The 20,683-nt window shown below is 41.3% G+C and overlaps 3 protein-coding genes across 4 annotated transcripts in view; 2 read left to right on the top strand and 1 right to left on the bottom strand.

The window, feature by feature from the left end:
- Nucleotides 1-2,582, top strand: part of ppih (peptidylprolyl isomerase H (cyclophilin H)) — a 38,396-nt gene extending 35,814 nt beyond the window's left edge. Inside the window, exons 8-9 of the mRNA XM_017705763.2 lie at nucleotides 443-483; nucleotides 2,120-2,582. Of these exons, the coding sequence (XP_017561252.1) occupies nucleotides 443-483; nucleotides 2,120-2,188 (110 nt within the window). The 3' untranslated portion in view covers nucleotides 2,189-2,582. The remainder of the gene's footprint in view (nucleotides 1-442; nucleotides 484-2,119) is intronic.
- Nucleotides 2,583-4,731: 2,149 nt separating this feature from the next.
- Nucleotides 4,732-12,002, top strand: ybx1 (Y box binding protein 1). Of its 2 annotated transcripts, none has more exons than XM_017705767.2 (8): nucleotides 4,732-4,992; nucleotides 7,647-7,710; nucleotides 7,960-7,993; nucleotides 8,097-8,186; nucleotides 8,836-9,153; nucleotides 9,631-9,716; nucleotides 10,179-10,449; nucleotides 11,665-12,002. In XM_017705767.2, the coding sequence occupies exons 1-7, from the start codon at nucleotides 4,887-4,889 to the stop codon at nucleotides 10,405-10,407; spliced, it is 927 nt and encodes a 308-aa protein (XP_017561256.1). In that variant the 5' UTR covers nucleotides 4,732-4,886; the 3' UTR covers nucleotides 10,408-10,449; nucleotides 11,665-12,002. The 2 variants fall into 2 exon arrangements, with proteins under 2 accessions (XP_017561256.1, XP_017561255.1); XM_017705766.2 differs by having other exon boundaries at nucleotides 9,631-9,728.
- Nucleotides 11,866-20,683, bottom strand: part of arhgef16 (Rho guanine nucleotide exchange factor (GEF) 16) — a 24,222-nt gene continuing 15,404 nt past the window's right edge. The window contains exons 8-15 of the mRNA XM_017705765.2: nucleotides 20,310-20,439; nucleotides 20,115-20,189; nucleotides 19,461-19,553; nucleotides 17,789-17,943; nucleotides 14,133-14,282; nucleotides 13,885-13,955; nucleotides 13,540-13,641; nucleotides 11,866-12,358 (exon numbers count right to left, since the gene is read on the bottom strand). Coding sequence (XP_017561254.1) covers nucleotides 12,219-12,358; nucleotides 13,540-13,641; nucleotides 13,885-13,955; nucleotides 14,133-14,282; nucleotides 17,789-17,943; nucleotides 19,461-19,553; nucleotides 20,115-20,189; nucleotides 20,310-20,439 — 916 coding nt within the window. The 3' untranslated portion in view covers nucleotides 11,866-12,218. The remainder of the gene's footprint in view (nucleotides 12,359-13,539; nucleotides 13,642-13,884; nucleotides 13,956-14,132; nucleotides 14,283-17,788; nucleotides 17,944-19,460; nucleotides 19,554-20,114; nucleotides 20,190-20,309; nucleotides 20,440-20,683) is intronic.

Genomic DNA, 20,683 nt, shown 5'->3' with positions numbered 1-20,683 from the left:
AAAAATCCTTTGTGTATTTATGTGTAACATTAGGTGTATTATTCCTAATAGCTTTATGCATGAATAGCAGAAGACTAAATGTCAGTTTAGCCTCCACAGCTAGCAATGATAATCGTTTCACACACATTAACACGGAAAGAACAATGAAGAGCTAATCTGGCTGCTCTGTTCTGTACAATTTCAATTTTCTTTAAATATTTCTTAGCGGCACTTGACCATACCACTGGGCAGTACTCCAGGTGTGACAAAACAAGTAATCGTGAGCTTAAGACCATGATGTTGTATTTCCTGAATGTTTTACCTAAATTCCTGTGTAAAGCATGTTGAGATTTTCTAACTAAAAGGAAAAGTATTATTATTAGTCTCTAGGGCCCCACATTGTTTGTGTAATCCAAATCTAGGTTTGTATTATTTATTTAATATTTTTTTATCTTTGTTTTAGGCAAAGTGGTGGACGGTTTGCTGGTCATGAGAAAAATTGAGGTAAGCTTCTGATTTTACTGTGACAGAGTCCACTATGGCAAGCAGAACATCTGAATAATCCAGTTTATGTGCCGTAGTCCAGCCACTCAGACACTCAGTTCTTCCCTACAAAGCCCAAGCCCAAGTCCTGTGGCCGTGCAGAAACTCCACTATTTGTCTTTGAGGTCCCTGAAAAAGAAAGCAATCTTAAATGTCTTATTCTTATCAAGAGCTCAGGTTGTGTTTGGTTTATCAGCTGACTTGGTGAGGAACAAATAAACATATGCCATCTCCATCTACATCCTATGATGTCATTCAGTGACCTACATTCAGTGCAGTCTATAAATCACTGCACAGGCATTCAGCTTTTGTTGTTTTGGCTCTGTACTCCTTCACACTGGATTTGAAATGAAATAATGACTGTTTGTAATCCCTTAAAAGACAAAATTCTAATGGGACAAATTAACCCTAATTTATATATATATATATATATATATATATATATATATATATATATATATATATATATATATATATATATATATATATATATATATATATATAGTGTGTGTGTGTGCATGTATACTTTTTATTTGTTAATCCTTTGCAGTTGATGGCTGCTGGAAATTTTGCATGGTGATGCTCTGTAGTGTAGCTATTTTCAGTTTGCTTTTGGGGTCTTTTGATTTTATTCTTCAGTAATTGATCTACATGCCAAATAGAGTTCTGGTAGGGTGATTGATTTGGTCCAACATCCCACTCCTTGGCTTAAAGCAACTTTGGAGGTTTTCTAACGGTACGTTTTGGGTTATATTACTGCTGAAAGTACAGTCCATTCCGTTTTTAGAAATGTGGTTAGATTTGAGCATTTAAATGCTTCTGTACACTGCAGAACTTATGTTGCAAACGTTAATATGTTTACATTTTGTTTTCCAGAATGATAAACTCAGCAAATAATAAAAACTGTGCACTTATTTCGGTTTGTTCCCTGAAGAGGATGTGTGATGCAAGCACAACACTACTAAAACTGCAGGCCTTGAGCTTTGTCTGGCTCTCTGCATCTGCAGATGGATGCACCTCAGTTCTACTCATGATGAGTTGGTTTGCACTGAATCAAGAGCAGTTCAATTTTTTCTCCTCACAATCTTTGCCCAATCTGAAGAGACACAGAACTTTTCATTTAGATTTCTTTTTAAAGCACCTTTTAACAAACAGAAGACTGACTTTTCAGCTCTTGAGATTTGCCAGTGTTTTGCATCTTGTGGTCAACCCTCTGAGAATATAGTATCCTATTATTCTCTGTATGGAATGCCATGCATCCTGGATAGTGTTTAAACCTCCTCATCAGTTTCTCTTTATGACTGAAAGTATTTGGTTTTTCATCACTGTGGTCTACTGTATTATTATGGTTTCAAATGCAGTCATGTTGTAACTGTCCAGTTACTTATGGACTGCACTGTATGCCTTCACTGTCAGAGAATCATTTAAACCATTGCTTATTTTAGTGATCTATTGCTGATCACTATGGTTTTCAATGCAAATGAAGCTTTTGGTCTTGAAATGAAGTCAAATCAACAGATACTTTGGATTTTAATAAAAGCAAATGTTAGTAATTAGTCATTTTAGTTGGTAATTTTTCTCTTTACCTCTGTTGCAGAATGTGCCTACTGGACCCAACAACAAACCAAAACTACCCATCGTCATTGCCCAGTGTGGAGAGATGTAAATTTTCTTTATTTTTTTTACCTTATTGTAATAACGGTGTTTCTGCATGTGTGCAGAATTTTGATATATTTCTTTTGGAATAAAGAAATGAGAATCTGATTTACTTTCTAATATGCCACCAGTGGTCCTCTATCTGATTTAAACAGCTAGAGTCTGTGTAGATTAGTTTCTAAATGACTAACAATGTGTAACTTTGATATCTATATCCTTCTCTAAATACATAAAGTAGACATATAATAAATACAGTGGAGACAAGCACCTCCTGTTTCTCCAGAGGCCTAAGAAGAATACTTTGATTCTCTTTTGGATCACTTCACAATTATCCATTCACAGTCTGGCTTGACTACTTTCTTTGCCAAGTATCCTTGAATAAACACCAGCCAAAGTTTTTGGAAGGAATGGTTGTGTTCCTTTTCTCAAAAAGACTTCCATGATTTCCACGATTATTAATGCCAGGGACGTCTTACTGCGGCACATCTCCTTTGACCCGATATTGAAAAATGAAAATGCACCAATCAAAATTGTCCTGTTGTCACAGCTCTGATGGCATCCACACTTCAAAAGGCACCAAGGAAACCAAACTGAGCCTTTTATTTTTACTAGGAGTACTATTTAATGGCAGTCCCTCTCTGTTAAAATTTCTATTGTCTCTACTTCTTACCCTATCCCACATACTAAACCCCCCCCCCCCTGCATTTTGCTCACCCTTCATGCCTTGGACCCTGTCCCCTCCAAACAAAAGAGCTCTTTCAGCTGAAGTGCAGGAAGAGTTTTGGGCTCGGTGGGAGGTTTCTGGGGTCAATGTTAAAGCCTGTCTTTGTGTGTGCGACAACAGGGCCTGGCCATTAACAACAAGCTCTTCACACATCGTCCAGCTTCTCCGCAACAGTGCCAGTGCGCCATTTACATGACAAAAGGGGAGGGGGCGGTATGGGACTGTCTCGCAGTCGGCCAAGGGTCTGTCTCATAGCTGGCCGCAGAGTGCTTCCTTTTAAAATGCAGTGGGCAGAGTCGGCTGGAAAGGATGTGGCTTTAAAACAGGCTTTGCTTCTATGTGAATTTGATATGGTGAGTTTGTTCAGTGCATCAGTTACAGGGTTAAAATTAGACATAATATCTGGGAAGATGGTTCATACAATGCCACATTTTCAGTGCCTGGTTGCCTTGGAAATGAAGTAGCTGCACTATGGTTTCAAATTGGCTTAGGCGAAAGGAGAGAAGGTCAATGTTTTGGCTGTAAATTCAGTGCATACAATTAAGGTTTATATCGTTTCATACTAAGCTAATGTGTCAGGTATATTTGACAGTGTCCACAGAAGCTAGTTAAGAGTTTACCAGAGGGGGATCCCCCTAAACAGTTTGTACAGCTTCTAGTGTACTGCTTTTCTGTTTTAATGTGCTGTTAACAGGGCCATCTCACATACCCTTTAATCACTTATACAAATTCCTCTGAATTTATGTGTAATTCAACTGTTGAGATGTAAACAGTCGATTCACTGTAGAGAAATTCACCAGTTTTTATTTTTTTTATCATGGTGGTGAAAAATCTTTTCTTTGGGTGCTTTTTTGCCTTATAAAGCCCTTTATGGACCTCTCCAATATGGATGTATTTCAAATGTTTTAGGCCAAAACCTCATCGCAAAGCTAGTTAAACAGAGTCTCAGGCTTCAGGTAACATTAGAGCATTCCTTGTCTAATAACCTGTGAGGCAACTTTAAGAGGCATTGAACTCTTTAGACGTCTGGCTCCCATCAGCACCACTGTGGACAGTTCTGACTAAGTTTCTCTAGAACAGTGCATTTTATACCAAACCGCTCTGAATGACTTTTAGAATTGCATATTGATATCAGAATTATATCTGTATCGGCAAAAATAATCACTAAAAAAACAAACCAATAATAACAGACCGATATTTGACTGCTTGATGGACAGCGTATTTTTGTACTCAGGAAAACGGGATGTTTAGGTGATGGTTGGTTACAGTGCTAACGTATCTGCATTTTATTCATGTTTAGCATTAATAACCCTCAAAATATTTAAGTTTGCCTAAACTGCTAATCAAGTAGATGTAGTCACGCATTCGGCATTATTTTTGAACGTATCGGCATCTGCACTAGCAAACATTTACATGAAAAATATCGGATATCAGACATCGGCTTCCGATTCCCATATCGGTGTATACCTACTTTGTTCACATCTAAAATGTTTATCCGTGCAGATTTTTTTTCTTTTCAATTTACTTCGATGTAATTCAATGTCATGCCAAATTAGCCGTTTTATTGCAAATAAACATCCCTTACAGAGCCACATTAGAGCTGTAGGCTAGGGGAACTAGTTCAGCTGTCTCCATCATGCCGATGCTTTCGCCTCTACCTCTTTCGGAACGAACCAATCACAGGTACGATGCGTAAAGATACGACATAACTGACAACGAAAGGACTCAATCAGCTTGAGAGAAGAGATCTTTGTCCGCCAAAGACGACAATGTCCACCAATCATAAGAGAGAGTGGGAGGGCCGTTCAAGGATATCCTCCAGTGTCGTTTCTGATTCCGTCCAGTTAGATCGGCAGCGGGAGCGGAGAAAGGAAAGCTGAGAGCCCGAAGGCAGTAGCCCCCACCACCGCCGGCCCAAGTTACCATCTAGCACCGGGAACATACACTAGAGAGCCACCGCCGGCTTTACCAACAAGGAACCACCATGAGCAGCGAGGCCGAAACACAGCAGCCGCCGCAGCCTGCCGCCGACGCGGAGAGCCCATCCAACCCGGCAGCTGCAGCTACCGCGGGGGATAAGAAGGTCATCGGTAAGGCAGCTAGGTTAGCTAGCGCTTGTGGTAACTTGCCTACAGCCGTTCTAGTTAGTTGCTGGGCTTGTGGATCAGGGCTGGAAAGCTCGAGTGTTTCGGAGGCTGGTGTTGGTTTCTCAGCAGTCATACTGACTATTCTTGTTAATTGAAGAAATACGGTAAAAATTCGTTACCGAGTTCCTATGGCTCTAATAAAGTCACTCAGTTGAAACGGCTACAGTGGCTGTGTGAAACAATTTTTCCTAATTTTACCTGCTAGCCAGCAACGTCGCTATCGCAATGTGTCGCTGTGCTGCTCCTTAAGAAACGCTGATGACCACAACACTCGTCAAATGTTGAACTGGTCCAGTAATACTGGCCTCCGCCCTGGCGGCGCTTAACCTCAGCCGGTCAGACGTAAAAGTGTGACGGTTAATTTTGTGGGCAGTTCGGATTTTAAACCGATGAGCGTTCTACGTTCCGTCCGCGCGCCGTGCTGGTTCAAAAATCGACGCTTGGTCGAGCGGTTAGCTTACTAGCTAACGCTGCTAACACGAGGCCTGTGAGTGTGACCACACCGGCCGGCTACTCGACAAGCTAGCTAAGTTACGAGAACGAGAGCGGTGGCTTGGTTTAGACCGACTTCTGGCTTCAGCATCACTAATTCATACGTCTGGTTACGCGGCTCATTTTTAGAAGGGCTAAAACGTCACCTTGGACTTGAGTCATGCGATGAGGAGTTCGTGTAAATTGCTGTCCAGCGTCTTCATCGCTATTAGCCCGCGAGGTAACGTTACGTTTGGCCTTGATCGTGACCCCCTTCTGCCTCCGCGTTACCGAGATCCCTTGGCTAGCTGACGAGCAGCCAGAGACCCCGAGCATAAGAGCGTGTAATGTGCTGTTAAAATGCGAACGGCTTGATCATTAACGCTCATTAACGATCATTAGTAGCCGTCGGGGAATTTATCGGCCAAACATACTAACCTACCCTATTCACGAATTTTCCCGTTCCACCTTAAATAGTGTAGCAGTTAGATTGTGCTGGTTAAGGTGGGACGGGGTAACTCGAGCTAGAGGCTGGCTAATAGGAAGCCGATGTCAGCCTCGTAAGCTAAGTGCAGTCTTTGTTTGTCTGCTGGCCTCCGTCTGAACCTGGCCGAGCTAACCCAACACGCATTCCCAGAGAAACAAAACAAAGCTGAGACGCTTCGGCCGAATTACTTCAGTCTTTTAAAAGTGCAGCCGTTTTCCGGACTCGAGTCGGCCGGGACTCCAGCTCGGTAAGGCGAAGCTACGTTAACCCAGCTTTCCCAGTCTACCGTTCCCAAAATGTCCGCCGCGCTGCTCAGATGATGGGGATTTCTTTTGTCTAGGCGTCGAGCGCGCATACGGTGCGAGCTCAGCCCGACCAGTCGACTGGAAGCGCGCCGCTCCGCGACTAATCGATGGACGTGAAAACACGACCGCCGTCTGTAGTTCGTCTAACTGGGGGGGTCTGCCGCAGAAAGAAATGTTTTTCTATCTGGCGCCTGTCCAGCCACATGGTTGGGGCTAGTGGCTAACTGGCTACTATGCTTAACCTCCTGAAGCGCAGCAGCAGTGGAGCTAGCTGGTTAGCGAGCCGGCTAACGCTATTTAGTGTCGTAGCTCGCAGACTTCGACATTTTTTAAACACTGAGAGATGTTGGATTCGTTTTGTCGGCTTATTTAAATCCACTCGATGCGAGACTACGCAGTCTAAGGTTTTGTGAAGTAAAGTAAGACCTGCCTCGGAACAGGAACGTGTTACACCACGTGTAACTTGAATGTCTTCCTTATTTCACCCTCTGTCTCGTTTCCTTGAACTAGCGAGTCAGTGCCGCCCAGCCCGGTGATGAGACTTGGATGGAACATAATTTATGAGGACTATTAAGCTGGACCTACAGCGACTGGTTTAAAGGGCATGTACGCTGAAAACACGTTTTCCTCACTCTGTTAATATTACTTGGATATTGGTTTCAAAACACGCCTTCAGTCCCTCCACTTTGTAGTCAGTGTATGGAAGCTGAGGTGGAAAGACGGCTCGTTTTCACTCTTATTTTCTGTGCTGTCACAAAGACAAACGCCTTTTATATATGTGGCCGTTCAGTGTTGTAGCTTCGTCCATTTAAGTTAAAGTTATAAGTAGAGTTTCTATCTGGATTTAATTTTGAATGAAGTGCAATTCAGAACCGACTCCAGAGAGCTGTTTTTCTTTAAAGTAAAATAAATAAAACTGTCTTGAGATTTAAAGAGGTGTTGGAAACAGACCTTTTGGGAACATAAGCCCACATAAGTGGACATCAAATAAAAATGTGAAATATTGGATTCAAGACTGCGTTCACCATTTCATTTTGAATACAGGGTCATAGCAGATCTACTTAGTTATTTTCTGAAGAAAGACTCTTGATATGAGCAGCTGGCCATGCAGAGCAGTGGTTTTACATCAGAGTCTATAAACAGCACGACAGTTGGAGGTTATAAATAGATTCCCTCTAAATGTCTTCCTAGATTTTGGCAATGGTTATGGGTTCCTTTTCTTCATAGCTATGTGTTTTGAGTGCCTCTGCCTCATGTGAAAACTCTCCTATTCACTGTTTGTATAAACATTCCAAAGGTGTTTGCTAATTTTTCGATTTTTACCTCCTTTTTAGCAACAAAGGTCCTGGGCACAGTGAAATGGTTCAACGTAAGGAATGGCTATGGTTTCATCAACAGGTAAACGGCTTGCAACCCTCAGACACCAGCTATTATATGTGTGTCAGGGAACATCCTCAATCCTATTAGAGCTTTGAAATGCTTATAGCCAGAATGCTGACTACTCTGGCAGGAGCACACTACTGTTTACTCAAGAGTCTTAATCATTGTCTAAAGCCAGTTGGTTCATGTTTATCTCAATTAACCGTGTCTTCTGTCACTATAGCTGACATAGTGTGTCTGTTTTCCTTTTGTAATTTTTATTTAAAGGAATGATACAAAAGAAGATGTCTTTGTACACCAGGTAAATAGTTGCCACATCTTTTCTGGCTTTGGATAAATCACTATAAAGAACAAAGTAAATGGTTTGGTATAATGGCTCATGCTTGGTTTTTGCTTGTCCTCAGACTGCCATAAAGAAGAATAACCCAAGGAAATACCTTCGCAGTGTTGGGGATGGAGAGACTGTGGAGTTTGATGTGGTTGAAGGGGAAAAGGTGGGAGTTAATTTCTTGCTTTTGACCTGGTTAAAGTTCCATCCAGAACTTAAGCCAGTTAATTAAGTAGAGCATTTATGTCTTCAATAAACTAAGAATTGTATTTCTCAGTTGTTAAAGGTAGAATCTGTGCTGTTTAAATAGGTTTGAGATGCACGCATACATTAATTAGGTTATGCAATCTGTATAAAATGTGTGTTGCTGAAATATTCAAAACACATTTTATGAAGTGAAAACATAATTACCTGATCTCCCAACTTTATATGACTGAGCAATTTAACATTAACATTAATCTTAATCTTGGTTAGGTTTGCATTACAAGCCTGATCATTTTAATTTGTTTATTAACATCTGGTATTGCTGTCTTGACTGTTCATAGTTGTTTGTGGCTCATCTACAATTGAACATGTGACCCAAAAAAAACCTGGATGCACATTTTGCCAAATTAACTACAGCCAACACTGGTTGACTTTATTTTGGAGAGTGAGAAATTGTAACTGTTAACTGCTTTTAAGTAAATGGAAATTATGTTCTATTTTTAAATTTAAATTGAGCAAATTGAATGTATAACATGCAAAATAATGCATTTGGGTCTTCTCTGTAACATGAACATGCCCAGTGACTCATCAATATTAAATCTTTTCTCCAGGGTGCTGAGGCAGCCAACGTTACCGGGCCTGGCGGTGTCCCCGTTCAAGGGAGCAAATATGCAGCCGACAGAAACCGGTACAGGCGGTACCCACGCAGGAGGGGGCCTCCTCGTGACTACCAGGAGAACTATCCGAGTGATGGGGAGGGAGAGGTGCGTGAGAAGAGGGAGGGCGGAGAGAGTGCACCTGAGGGTGACCAGCAGCAGCGAAAGCCCTCCTTCCCTGGCAGGCGGCGCTACCCCCCATACTACGTCAGGAGGCGCTATGGGCGCAGGCCCCCTTATACCAACACACCCCCCAGAGGAGAAATGACTGAGGTAGGCTGGCAGCAGTGCAACTGAGATGAGGGGGGGTATTAAAATTGCACATTGCATCTAAAACAAACTTTTAATGCAGTTTTAGAACAGTGATTCCCAATCCTGGCCCTAGAGCATTTGTTTCCCTTATTCTAATATACATTTTTCAACTAATTAACAAGCACCTTGAATTAAAGTGTCTATTGGAACAGAGATTATGCTTTAAAAAAAAAAAAGACTTCTCCAGGACCACCACTAGAACCGTTAAGTCTGAAGGATCTTACTTGTGACTAATTGTATCTGTAGTCATAAGTTGCACAAATATTGTGGGAAATATATTTAATTGATTGCACTGTTATTGTTGGTCCCTGCGACCCTGAGGGAGAAGCAGCTCAGAAAGTGTGTGTATTTTTGTTGGTAATTGCCTGTGTATCAGCAGTGGGGGGAAAGATCTGCTCTGATTGTGTGTGTAACTTTCTTTTTGTCATGCTTTTGTAGAGTGGGGAAGGTGATGAGAACCAGGGTGGACCAGACCAGGGCAACAAACCAGTGAGGCAGAACTACTACAGAGGCTTCCGACCAAGGTTCAGACCAAGGTTTGCATGTTGTGTGTCTGCTGCAATGAGGCTGCAGCTCTGAGATGACATTTGGCAGACCTAAACTTGGCAGTAATAGTTTAAAACTGATCACTGACATTGAATCAAACAGAATGAATGACATTTCATTCTGCTGATGCAGAATGTGGCTGCCTGTTAGGTCATCTAACCCTACAAAAATTGATTGATTCTTCAGTACTGTCTTCCAAGTGTGTTCAGCTATGTGTCAGCTTGAAAACATGCTATCAGCAACACACAGGAAGTATGGTAGCCCTGATCTAGATGATGTGCTACCATATTAAAATAGATGAAGTACACAGTTTTCATAATTTTGAAATTACCCTTTAAAAAGGTGTTTTCCTGTATCTTGGGGTACTCTAGGACATAAGTAGCTGACTTCTTAAATTCATGTGATGGATAAGTAACGGGTTGTTTGTGCATTTGTGGCAGGGGTCCCCCCCGTCCCCGGCCGGTGCGGGAAGGGGAAGAGGACAAGGAGAATCAGGGTGAGGGCGGCCAAAATCAGGAGCCCCGCCAGCGCCGCTATCGCCGCAACTTCAACTACCGCCGCAGACGGGCCCAGACCACCAAGCCTCAGGACGGCAAGGACAGCAAGGCAGCCGAAGCATCCGCTGACAAATCAGCCGCTCCCGAAGCCGAACAAGGCGGGGCCGAGTAAAACATCCGCTGCCGGCCTCACCATCTTGCACCATCCTGCCGGGTTGGTTTGTTTTCTTCTGTTTTAGTGGCTGGTTTTACAGGTTCAGTGATCCCACATGGTTATCATTCCCTTTCTGAACTCAAACTGGAAATGTGTAGTGGAACAGTGGGCAACTCAGAAAGCATCAAAGAAGGATCTAGTAGAACTGAATCACAGGATTCTTTAAATAATTGGTGAACACTCTAACCATTGATGAATTGCTGTGCTATGATTACACTGATGTGATCCCTAGGCGCAGATATTTTCAGATCATGTGAGTGTTTGTACGGTGGTGCTTACTGCTGGTGCCTTGTTCAGCAACACATTCAACATGTGAGGGGTCCAGTTGGCTGTATATGTAATAAAATGGTTTTCCTCAGAGAATGCAGTCCCATTCTGGAAGTGCCAAGAGAAACAAGGCTACGCCTTGACTAGCCCATAATTGTTAGTGAGACAAAAAGACTTGCATTGTAATGTTTTTAGAAGTCTGAGGTGTTTGTACTACTCCAAGGACAGGGACTGCATTGAGTCCACAGCTTCTTCTGGGTGTCATTTTTAAAAAAATCATTCTAATATTCTGGCAGCTGTTCTGCATTGATTATTCGTCTGATATATAGACAGCAACATTAACTGTGCTTTATAAAATGCGCAGTAACGATCAGTTAATTTGGAGAATAACAAGAAAATTGTAGTTAGCAGCCAGACCCATTACTCTGGCTTCATGAAGTCTTGCTATAGATTTTTCATTTAAATATTTAAGGCATTTGAGAATGCATATGCCATCACTGCTTGATAAAACCATCCCAATGTCTGAAATGCAACTGTCAGATGTTTATCACATCCATGTATAATGCTCTGGTTTAACTGCTTTAGCTGGAAAGGGAAGGGCAAATGCCACAAGGGATGGCATCTTGGTATATTGCCCAGCTCAGTTAAACTCTGATTGCCCTGGAGCTGTGCTTCAGTTTGCACTTTCCATTGACACAAGGCTGGATCAGCCTGTTCAGTGACGGCATAAGCTAATGCTGCGGATCTGATAAAGCAAACTAAATGCCTGGCTCTAGCGCACTATTGTGCCGCTGGCATTGCCATCGCTGGGCAACGTTTTCTCTGCCTGGTAGTTTCAAATTGAGCAGTAGTTGCAAAGACAGTGCCCTACAGTAGCTTTGCAGACTTGGCATTGTTGACTTTAGTTGAAGCTTAATTTTAACACTCTGTTTTGCTTTGTATTTACAGTTTTTGTCAAGACGAAGAAACATCCAAGATCCGAGCAATAAGAACCAGATTTGACCTGACGATCGTCTAAGCTTGCAACATGCGTTTGACCAGATTACCACCGATTGCCTGCAGAATCTATGCAGACCTGTTTTCTTTTCCCATTCTTTTTATGTGACAGCTAAAAGTTTTGGGGAAACAGCAGATGTTTTTCTAAATCGGTCTTAAGTTTTTACACCAAATGGTTTTTAAAAGAAGTAATTTGATATCTGGTCAGTTTGACATTTTTAAATAACTTTTTATGTATCCAGACATGAATTTTAACAAAAGGCAAGCTCAAAATAAAAGACAAAGACGAAGTTTCTCCATGAGTTTTTTTTGTTGTTGTTGTTTGTTTGTTTTTTGTTTGGGGGGCGTTCAGTCTCTACTCGGAATTCATTTAGTTGTGCAGAGAACTGGATAATTCATTCACACTATAAAGTCACAAGCTCAATCTATAAAATCCCCACCCTTTCTGAAGTAGCTGACACATGCAGTCCTTTGGTGGGAAAGCAACATGTAGTTTCAAAGTCTTATCAGACGTTGGTCTCTTTGCGAAGTCGCTCCATGCGCTGAATGTTGGACTCCAGAGCAGTGCGGTTGGTGATTTGTGTGGCACAGCTGGCTGGAAACCAGCCTCTTTCACCATCCCTCATTCGCTCCCCATAGCACCAACCTGGAAAACAGTGGAGTTCAGTTAAAGCTACAGACAAAGCTCCAAGTATTGGAAGTCAGATGTCTGCCAGTATGGTTGTTGATGCAGCACACAGTTCAGTGTGTTGTGAACATATTGAGATGTACATCATAAGCAGGGAAAGGCTTCAGGTTTTTAGACATTTGAACAAATTGTGAAGTGAGTGGACTATTGCTACTCGGTCCTCAGGCTCTTAGTAATATGGAACACTAAACTCAAAAGACCACGTGACAAACTAATTGCGACAGCCTGAAGTGAGATATTTCAGGCAGCAGAAGTTTTTAGGGGTAGGTTAACCAGATATGCTAACAGGGCAACCATAAAAGCTGATGACATTTATGCTGTTTGATTTTCATTACAATTACCAAAATTTGCCTTTCTGACTGAGCTATTGCTTTGATTATAATTTGCACCCACTATCACAAAGTGCAGGGGTTAGTGTTTCCTCTTTTGCAATATGTTACTATGTCCACATAAAACGGGCATTATTTTAACATTTCGGAATGTTGAAATTTAGGGGCTGATGCACATCAAAACGAGCCTTTTTGAATTTTTACAATTCCATTTTACCTTAATAGGACCTTTTTAAATAATTAGACAGGTAAACTTTGTCCTGCTGTCCTTTACAGTGTGTGAAAAATTCCTGATGGATGGACCAAAAGTATTTGGAATAAAATCTCTTCACACTAACTTAGAAGTTGACAACTTTTTGCTGTCTCAAAGTTACTACATTAGGGACTTTTTTGCTGGACAGCAAAGATATGTAACTTCTGAAGACTGCTCTGCTGCACTGCATCATGAAGTTTACATGATTGTACTAGATTGAACTTAAAAATCGAATTACTCCATTCTGCACTTCCCATGGTCTCAAAAATATAAAAAAAACATGATGCAGATGTGTTTACCAGACAGGAAGCTGCTGTTAGGTGGAGGACCACTTCACCTAAAAGGGGTTTCAGTTGCTGGTAATGAGTTAAAGCTATGCACGTTACATCATGCCAGCTGCTCCCCACCAGTTTCAATTCACCTTCAACCACAGCAGTGATGTTGGTGGTTAAACATTCATTTAGCATCACATTATTGCTCTTGCTTTAAGTCATCTTTAGAAGACCCAACCCACTTGAGTAGTCAAATAATGTCTAGGTATGACAATGCCATCTCACCATCCACTTCCTGCAGAACGATGACTACTTCAGCCTGCTGGAGGCTCAGCTCGTCCGGCTCTTTGGGCATATAAGCTTTAGTGGCCTCGTACTGAGGCAGATCTGGAATAGATTAGCACAAATAAGCATGAAAAAACGTTTGCTGTCAATAATATAACTGAGCTGCTAAAGTTGGCTTAATTGTAATGCAGGAGTAAAAGAATAAAGTTCAAGAGAACTGGAGATAATTGATTTAAAAAAAAGCTGTAAAACTGAAAACAACGGTCTCTTTCTGAATCTATAATTATGAACTGTTATGTCTCACTGATGTACCACTATATCTTCTATATCTAAACTCAGACTTACCATCTTTGTTAATGATACTCCACGTTTCCTTGTGACTCTGCAGAGCCGTGACCCAGCGAGCTCTGTCCAGCCTGCAAACACATTCATACTTAAATCTCTTCATAAAAATACAAAAATTACTTTAATTATTAACTGTTCTCTAGAGACACTGAAGTCTTGCAAGCTGCCAAATGCTGTTTGATGGCTGATAATTGTTCACATCTGAGCCAGCAGATGGTGCCAGTCACAACACTATTATGGCCACTTACTTGTTTTCAGCCACTAATGCCATCTGCTCACAGCGCCCCTCGCTGTTGGGATTCATGGCCATCCGCAGGTACAGCTTAGAGTCAACCTGCGCTTCCTCTACCTCCACATTCTCCAGAGTGGCGTAGTCACACACCACATAGCTCTCCTCGCTGTATAATTAAACACAGATTCATATTACAAATACACAGAAAGACACACAGACAAAACTAGGTTATAGGACTGGGCAATATATTAATTTATATTGTGATTGTGATCGATCACAAAGTGCTTTTCTGAGCATTCTGAATATTGTCAGTACTTTAAGAACACAAACATTAGTTCTGGTTAAGTGGACTGAAAATGATGTGTTTAAATGTGTATCTTTCTGCCTCATCCAATTCATAAATCCTCAGAAAACCTAAGTGCTGTAATATTACCTTTCAGTTCATGATATGTTTTGTATCTATAAAAAAGAATACGCTGCATATATTTGGTATAAGCACAGTAAATGCTGCGGAAACAACAAGTTGACTAGAAATTACTCGGCATTTAGTTCTGCCACACAATCTGGTTGAAGATCAGTCTACCCATAACCACATTTTTTTCACCATACTTTATCATTTTACTAACAACAGCTGCTAAAACTACTTTTTAGGCAGAAGAAATCAGCCGTTTTAAAGACATATTTGAAACAGTGAGTGTGTTTATTGGAGTTATGGAATAGGAGGAGGAACATGTCAGAGGCAAAATTCTCACAATATCTGCACTAGGCTTCAACTCGTTTGGCCACACCCTTCGTATTGTACCTCGTCTTGTCTCGTTTCATCTGCCGCAGCTTACTGCACATTCCAACACCTTTTCTGGCTCCATATCTCATTCTCACGTCTGACACTTCCCCATATTTCTGGATACCATCGCTTCTCATCTGTTCCCTGCATAGCTCTGCAAAGCTAATCTGCCTTTCCCTTTTTCTCCACTCCCAACACCTTTCACCCCCCACCCAAAGAGCTTCATTGCCATTTTGCAGATTCTGTGTTGAAACAGCATTTGCTGTTTTCGGGACAGCTGTACCCCTGTTTGCACACTTGCTTAGGAGACTAGGAATAAGGAAAGAAATCATAGTGAGGCTGAAAAACCTGATTACTAAGCTAAAATCAATTTCTTCAGCTCCAATAATCCCATCTAAGAAACAAAGAGTATGTGGTTTACATGAACATTCAACTGATCAGAAATCCGATAATGATCGTTTTAATGTTGTGCATGCAAATGCACTAAAAGGCATTTTCAAAGGGTTATTGCTGTATCTTTTGTATACTAATGTATAAAAAGGAATTGAACACTGATGGGCTGTTTTATCATGAATAACACTCCCTTTAATAAGCCTGGAAAGCATTCCAAAAACAATGACTGAGAGGCAAAGCTCCAGTTATGAGAATGACATCCCACTCATGAGAGATATGAGACTAAACTACAGTCCAGCCACGCTTCTTGTGCTTCCTCTCTTTGCTGAGATATGAGCAGTAGCTTGAGTCAGGGATGTGACTCGATTGCAGAGGTAAAGGAATCTAATGTCAGAAGTCATTCAGGAATCTCAGGCATGTTACGCTACAGCAGCCATCTAACCCCCCCACCTCCCACCGAGAGCTGCCTTTGCGGCCACTCACCTCAAACTGCCTCTGCCATTGACCTCCTGCCCAAGATCTAAAATAAGATCTAAACTAAAACAATACATTTGAAAAAGGCTCAAAGCTTTTTTTTATTTACAACCCAAATTCCAATGAAGTTGGGACGTTGTGTAAAACATAAATAAAAACAGAATACGATGATTTGCAAATCCTTTTCAACCTGTATTCAATTGAATACACTACAAAGACAAGATATTTAATGTTCAAACGGATAAACTTTGTTTTTTGCAAATATTCACTCATTTTGAATTTGATGCCTGCAACACGTTCCAAAGAAGTTGGGACAGGGGCAACAAAAGACTGGGAAAGTTGAGGAATGCTCAAAAAACACCTGTCTGGAACATTCAACAGATGAACAGGTTACTTGGAAACAGGTGAGTGTCATGACTGGGTATAAAGGGAGCATCACTGAAAGGCTCAGTCGTTCACAAGCAAGGATGGGGCGAGGTTCAACACTTTGTGAACAACTGCGTGAGCAAATAGTCCAAAAGTTTAAGAACAACGTTTCTCATCATGCAATTGTGAGGAATTTAGGGATTTCATCATCTACAGTCCATAATATGATCAAAAGATTCAGGGAATCAGGAGAAATCTCTGCAACTAAGCGGCAAGGCAGAAGGACCGACATCATTCTGTAACGGATATTCCCACATGGGCTCAGGAACACTTCAGAAAACCACTGTCAGTGAACACAGTTCGTCGCTCCATCTACAAGTGCAAGTTAAAACTCTGCCATGCAAAGCGAAAGCCAGATATCAACACCACCCAGAAACGCTGCCGGCTTCTCTGGGCCTGAGCTCATCTAAGATGGACTGATGCAAAGTGGAAAAGTGTCCTGTGGTCTGACGCGTCCACATTTCACACTGTTTTTGGAAATCATGGACGTCGTGTCCTCCGGGCCAAAGAGGAAAAGGACTGTCCGGATTGTTATCAGCGCAAAGTTCAAAAGCCAGCATCTCTGATGGTGTGGGGGTGTGTTAGAGCCCATGGCATGGGTAACTTGCACATCTGTGAAGGCACCATTACTGCTGAAAGGTACATACAGGTTTTGGAGCAACATCTGCTGCCATCCAAGTAACGTCTTTTTCAGGGACGTCCTGCTTATTTCAGCAAGACAACACCAAGCCGCATTCTGCACGTGTTACAACAGCATGGCTTCGTAGTAAAAGAGTGTGGGTACCAGACTGGCCTGCCTGCAGTCCAGACCTGTCTCCCATTGAAAATGTGCGGCACATTATGAAGCGCAAAATACGACAGTGGAGACCCCGGACTGTTGAGCAGCTGAAGTTGTACATCAAGCAAGAATGGGAAAGAATTCCACCTACAAAGCTTCAACAATTAGTGTCCTCAGTTCCCAAACGCTTATTGAGTGTTGTTAAAAGGAAAGGTGATGTAACACAGTGGTAAACATGCCCCTGTCCCAACTTCTTTGGAACATGTTGCAGGCATCAAATTCAAAATGAGTGAATATTTGCAAAAAACAATAAAGTTTATCCGTTTGAACATTAAATATCTTGTCTTTGTAGTGTATTAAATTGAATATACGTTGAAAATCGTATTCTGTTTCTATTTATGTTTTACACAACATCCCAACTTCATTGGAATTGGGGTTGTATTTACTAGTGGGAAGGTTTACCCCAAGAGGTCTAAGCTAACAGATTGAGTTGAAACAGTTGTGTACGAGATAGGAAATCACACACACTGCACTGAGCCCCCCAAGAGCAGAACAGAATACCCCGGTTTATAAATTTTCATTAGGCTTTTGAAGATGGTTTTACATCAAACCACTCTGAATGTTTTTATTTACATCTTAACTCTTTAATTATGCATAAATTCTAGGAAATCCACGCAATTCCCCTTTAACTTCAGAGCACTTTAAGTACTTACTGAATACTTGATGTCATGATGTCTGTATTCTGTTTCGCTGCTTACTACAATGTACAGTTTTATGAAATTTGCATATACACCATTAAAAAGGATAGTGGACCTGCCTTTTTTTCCTAGTGACGATAAGCACGTCATTGAAGAGAAACAGGTAATAGCTCTTGTGGCTGAAAGCCTTCCAGAAGATGCTCAGCTCCTCCAGGCATATGGCCAGCTCACCTCTCTTCAGCAGCCAGCGAGAGGACGAGACCAACGGGAACGGCTACACACAAAACCAGAGTGGAGAAGGAGGTTAGTCTCTGAGGGAGTATAATAGACTTACACATGCTCTGGTCCAGAGTTTAAAGCAACAGTAGAGCGAAAAATCAAAGTACTTTTTTTCCCAGCCAACCTGCACGCCTACATAAGCAAGTCTATCTTCCCTAATTTAGCCAATGTCCAGCACTTACTTAGGTCAACCCTGATTACACAGTGCTACTTGACCACCAAGGTAAAGGCTGGCACATGCTTCATCTGAGACACATGAAGCTCCACCACATCTTTCCAAACTGCTGCTAACACAATGTCAGAAGTAGGTAGTAACTAATTAACACTTATTCTGGTACATGTACTTTAAGTAAAATCCAGTTTTTCTTGAGTATTTTCAATCACAATGCTTTGGCGTCTAAAGTATATTAGTAAGTAAAGAAATCTGCTTTTTGCTCTGTTACATTCTAGCTATTCATACTACTTTGAATTTGGCCATGCATCTGATTTCGGAGCTTTAGCATTTTATTTTTGACCAAAAGAATCACTAAAAGAGAAGAATAAAGCCTAACAAACTTCAGCTCCTACGCTGGTAGATGCCGAATTTATTAAGAACTTAAGTTACTCAAAACTTTTTTTGGGAAGGTACTTTAACTTCAGTAATTGTTTTATACAAGTATTAATACTTTGATTTGAATGTGGGTTTAAGATAGTCTACCAATCTCTGCACAAAGTCGTTGGACAGCTCAACATGCTTGGATGAGAACACTAACTGCCAATTCTATTTCATCAGCTGGGGGTGGATGCGGGCGTGATAGAGGTAGAGGGAGGGCCATCCCACGCACCTAGAGAGAGCAAGGCCAACAAACCTGCAATCTCCTAACGACAGGGCCAATCCTTAGATGGCTGCGCCACTCCGGAGCCTGTTTCCTTTACTTTTACACTGGGGCTACAATGCTAATGTAGCCAACAAGTAATGGAGCTTCTAGCCAGCAGTTTAGCAGGCAGAAATCACAGCTTACTTATTTGCTTATGTGGTTTCTGGCACTGTATGACATAGTGTTATCTATAAAAATGGAAAAACGCTTCATGATAGCTGCTACTAGTTGTTTTAGATAACGACACATGTCTGTCCATTTTTATAGATAGCAGTGTGCTATAAGCTGTCAGAAACCACATAAGCAAGTCTGTTTGAGATTACTTTATAAATTTACATTGTTCGATGCAAAAGTATAAGTTGCCATGCAGTTTCCACAGTGCTACATTAGCCTCATTGCTCCTGTACAGACCTGAAGTAGAACAGTCTGTCTGAACCGACCAGTTCCATTACAGTTACATCTAAAAACATGATTGCACTGCCAGATCTTGCTCATTTCTTCACTCTTGGATGGTTTTCTATGTACATGCGTTCACAAAGCATGTCACTATAGGATCAGCAATGTGTAATCTGTTTTGGTGACTGTAATTGCCATAAGCAGAGCAGGAATCTGACAGTGGAAGGCTCAGAGATGACTGAAATGCTGCAGTAGAGACCTTGATCTTCCCAAACTCCATCTGTTTCTGGATGGTGTACATCTGCTCAGTGCGCTCCATCCTCCGGGCTCCGTCATTACAGCTTTTCACCAGCTGACCAACAAATAAACAAAACAAATAAGACCTTGTAAAACAGCCTTGAGCTTTTGCAAGCGCACAGTATCACTAACAACAGATGAAGTAGTCAACACAAACAGAGAGGACATATGTCAACATGACATCATCATCATACCACTCAGCTGTTGTTTAAATACTTCGTGGTAGAGTTTAACCTATTAAAAGAAGGAAAGTTCCTTACAGAAGACTTTAATTCCTAACTCTCATAACTGAGTTACATATGAGCTTCATAGTACATACTGTAAATACTTTGCAAGTCATAGTGACTCGAGTTACTGAATAATTCACAATAGTTACTGAGTAACTAATACAAAACACAACACATTTAATTTATTCAAATTTGCCATCAAAGTAATTGTGCATTTTTTTTTTTTAATCCGAGTAACAATAAAAGCAGGGTGAGTTATGACTTATATGCCTCTTAATAAACAATTTATTGTTTAACATGAAAGTCTCTACCATGAGTGACTACAGAGCCTGTAGAAACTGTCAGAACAGGCCTGAGTTTGCGCATCAATGGATCTGAATGCAGCGTACCTTGCTGATGGCCTTCAGCGCCCAGCGAGCTGCATAGTATTCAGGTGTCTGTTTGGTGGTCTTCTGACAGATAGTCTACATGAATGTACAGAAAGGGGGTAACTTTAGATGCGTAACTGAATAACAGAATAATACTTTTTTAATTTATGCACAGGGAAATCCAACTAAAAGCATTGGGGGCAAGAGGTTCCTCACATCCATCAGCAGAGGCAGGCGGGTGACCCTCTGCATGGGCAGAATGAGGAACGAGATCATGGGTAATCCTCCACATTCAGGACTGCACTCAATCTGTTTCAGCACCTCCTTAAAGGCAGTGTTGCTCGCTCTACAACAAACACACACACACAAACACATAGATCACAGGGCATTAAGGTGCAAAATATGTCCTTATTGTTATTGTGATACCAGCTTTGCAATACTACGCAAAAGGTTGCAATACACAAATTACCACTTATATTGTATTTTACTGTGTGATGTGGAGATAAAATCTCAAGCAGATCACTTATGACTATGATATTTATCATTTCATAACTACTTGGTTCCCTAAAAAACTTAAAATATGTATCAAA

Source organism: Pygocentrus nattereri, chromosome 29, assembly GCF_015220715.1.
Source record: "Pygocentrus nattereri isolate fPygNat1 chromosome 29, fPygNat1.pri, whole genome shotgun sequence".
NCBI lineage: Eukaryota > Metazoa > Chordata > Actinopteri > Characiformes > Serrasalmidae > Pygocentrus > Pygocentrus nattereri.
This window is presented reverse-complemented; position numbering and strand designations above follow the sequence as displayed.

Excerpts from the sequence above, each read along its gene's own strand:
- ybx1 (XM_017705766.2), top strand. The coding sequence starts at position 4,887 with ATGAGCAGCGAGGCCGAAACACAGCAGCCGCCGCAGCCTGCCGCCGAC. Across the intron at positions 7,711-7,959 it reads GGCTATGGTTTCATCAACAG|GAATGATACAAAAGAAGATG; the intron begins GTAAACGGCTTG and ends TTTTATTTAAAG. Across the intron at positions 9,729-10,178 it reads CGACCAAGGTTCAGACCAAG|GGGTCCCCCCCGTCCCCGGC; the intron begins GTTTGCATGTTG and ends CATTTGTGGCAG.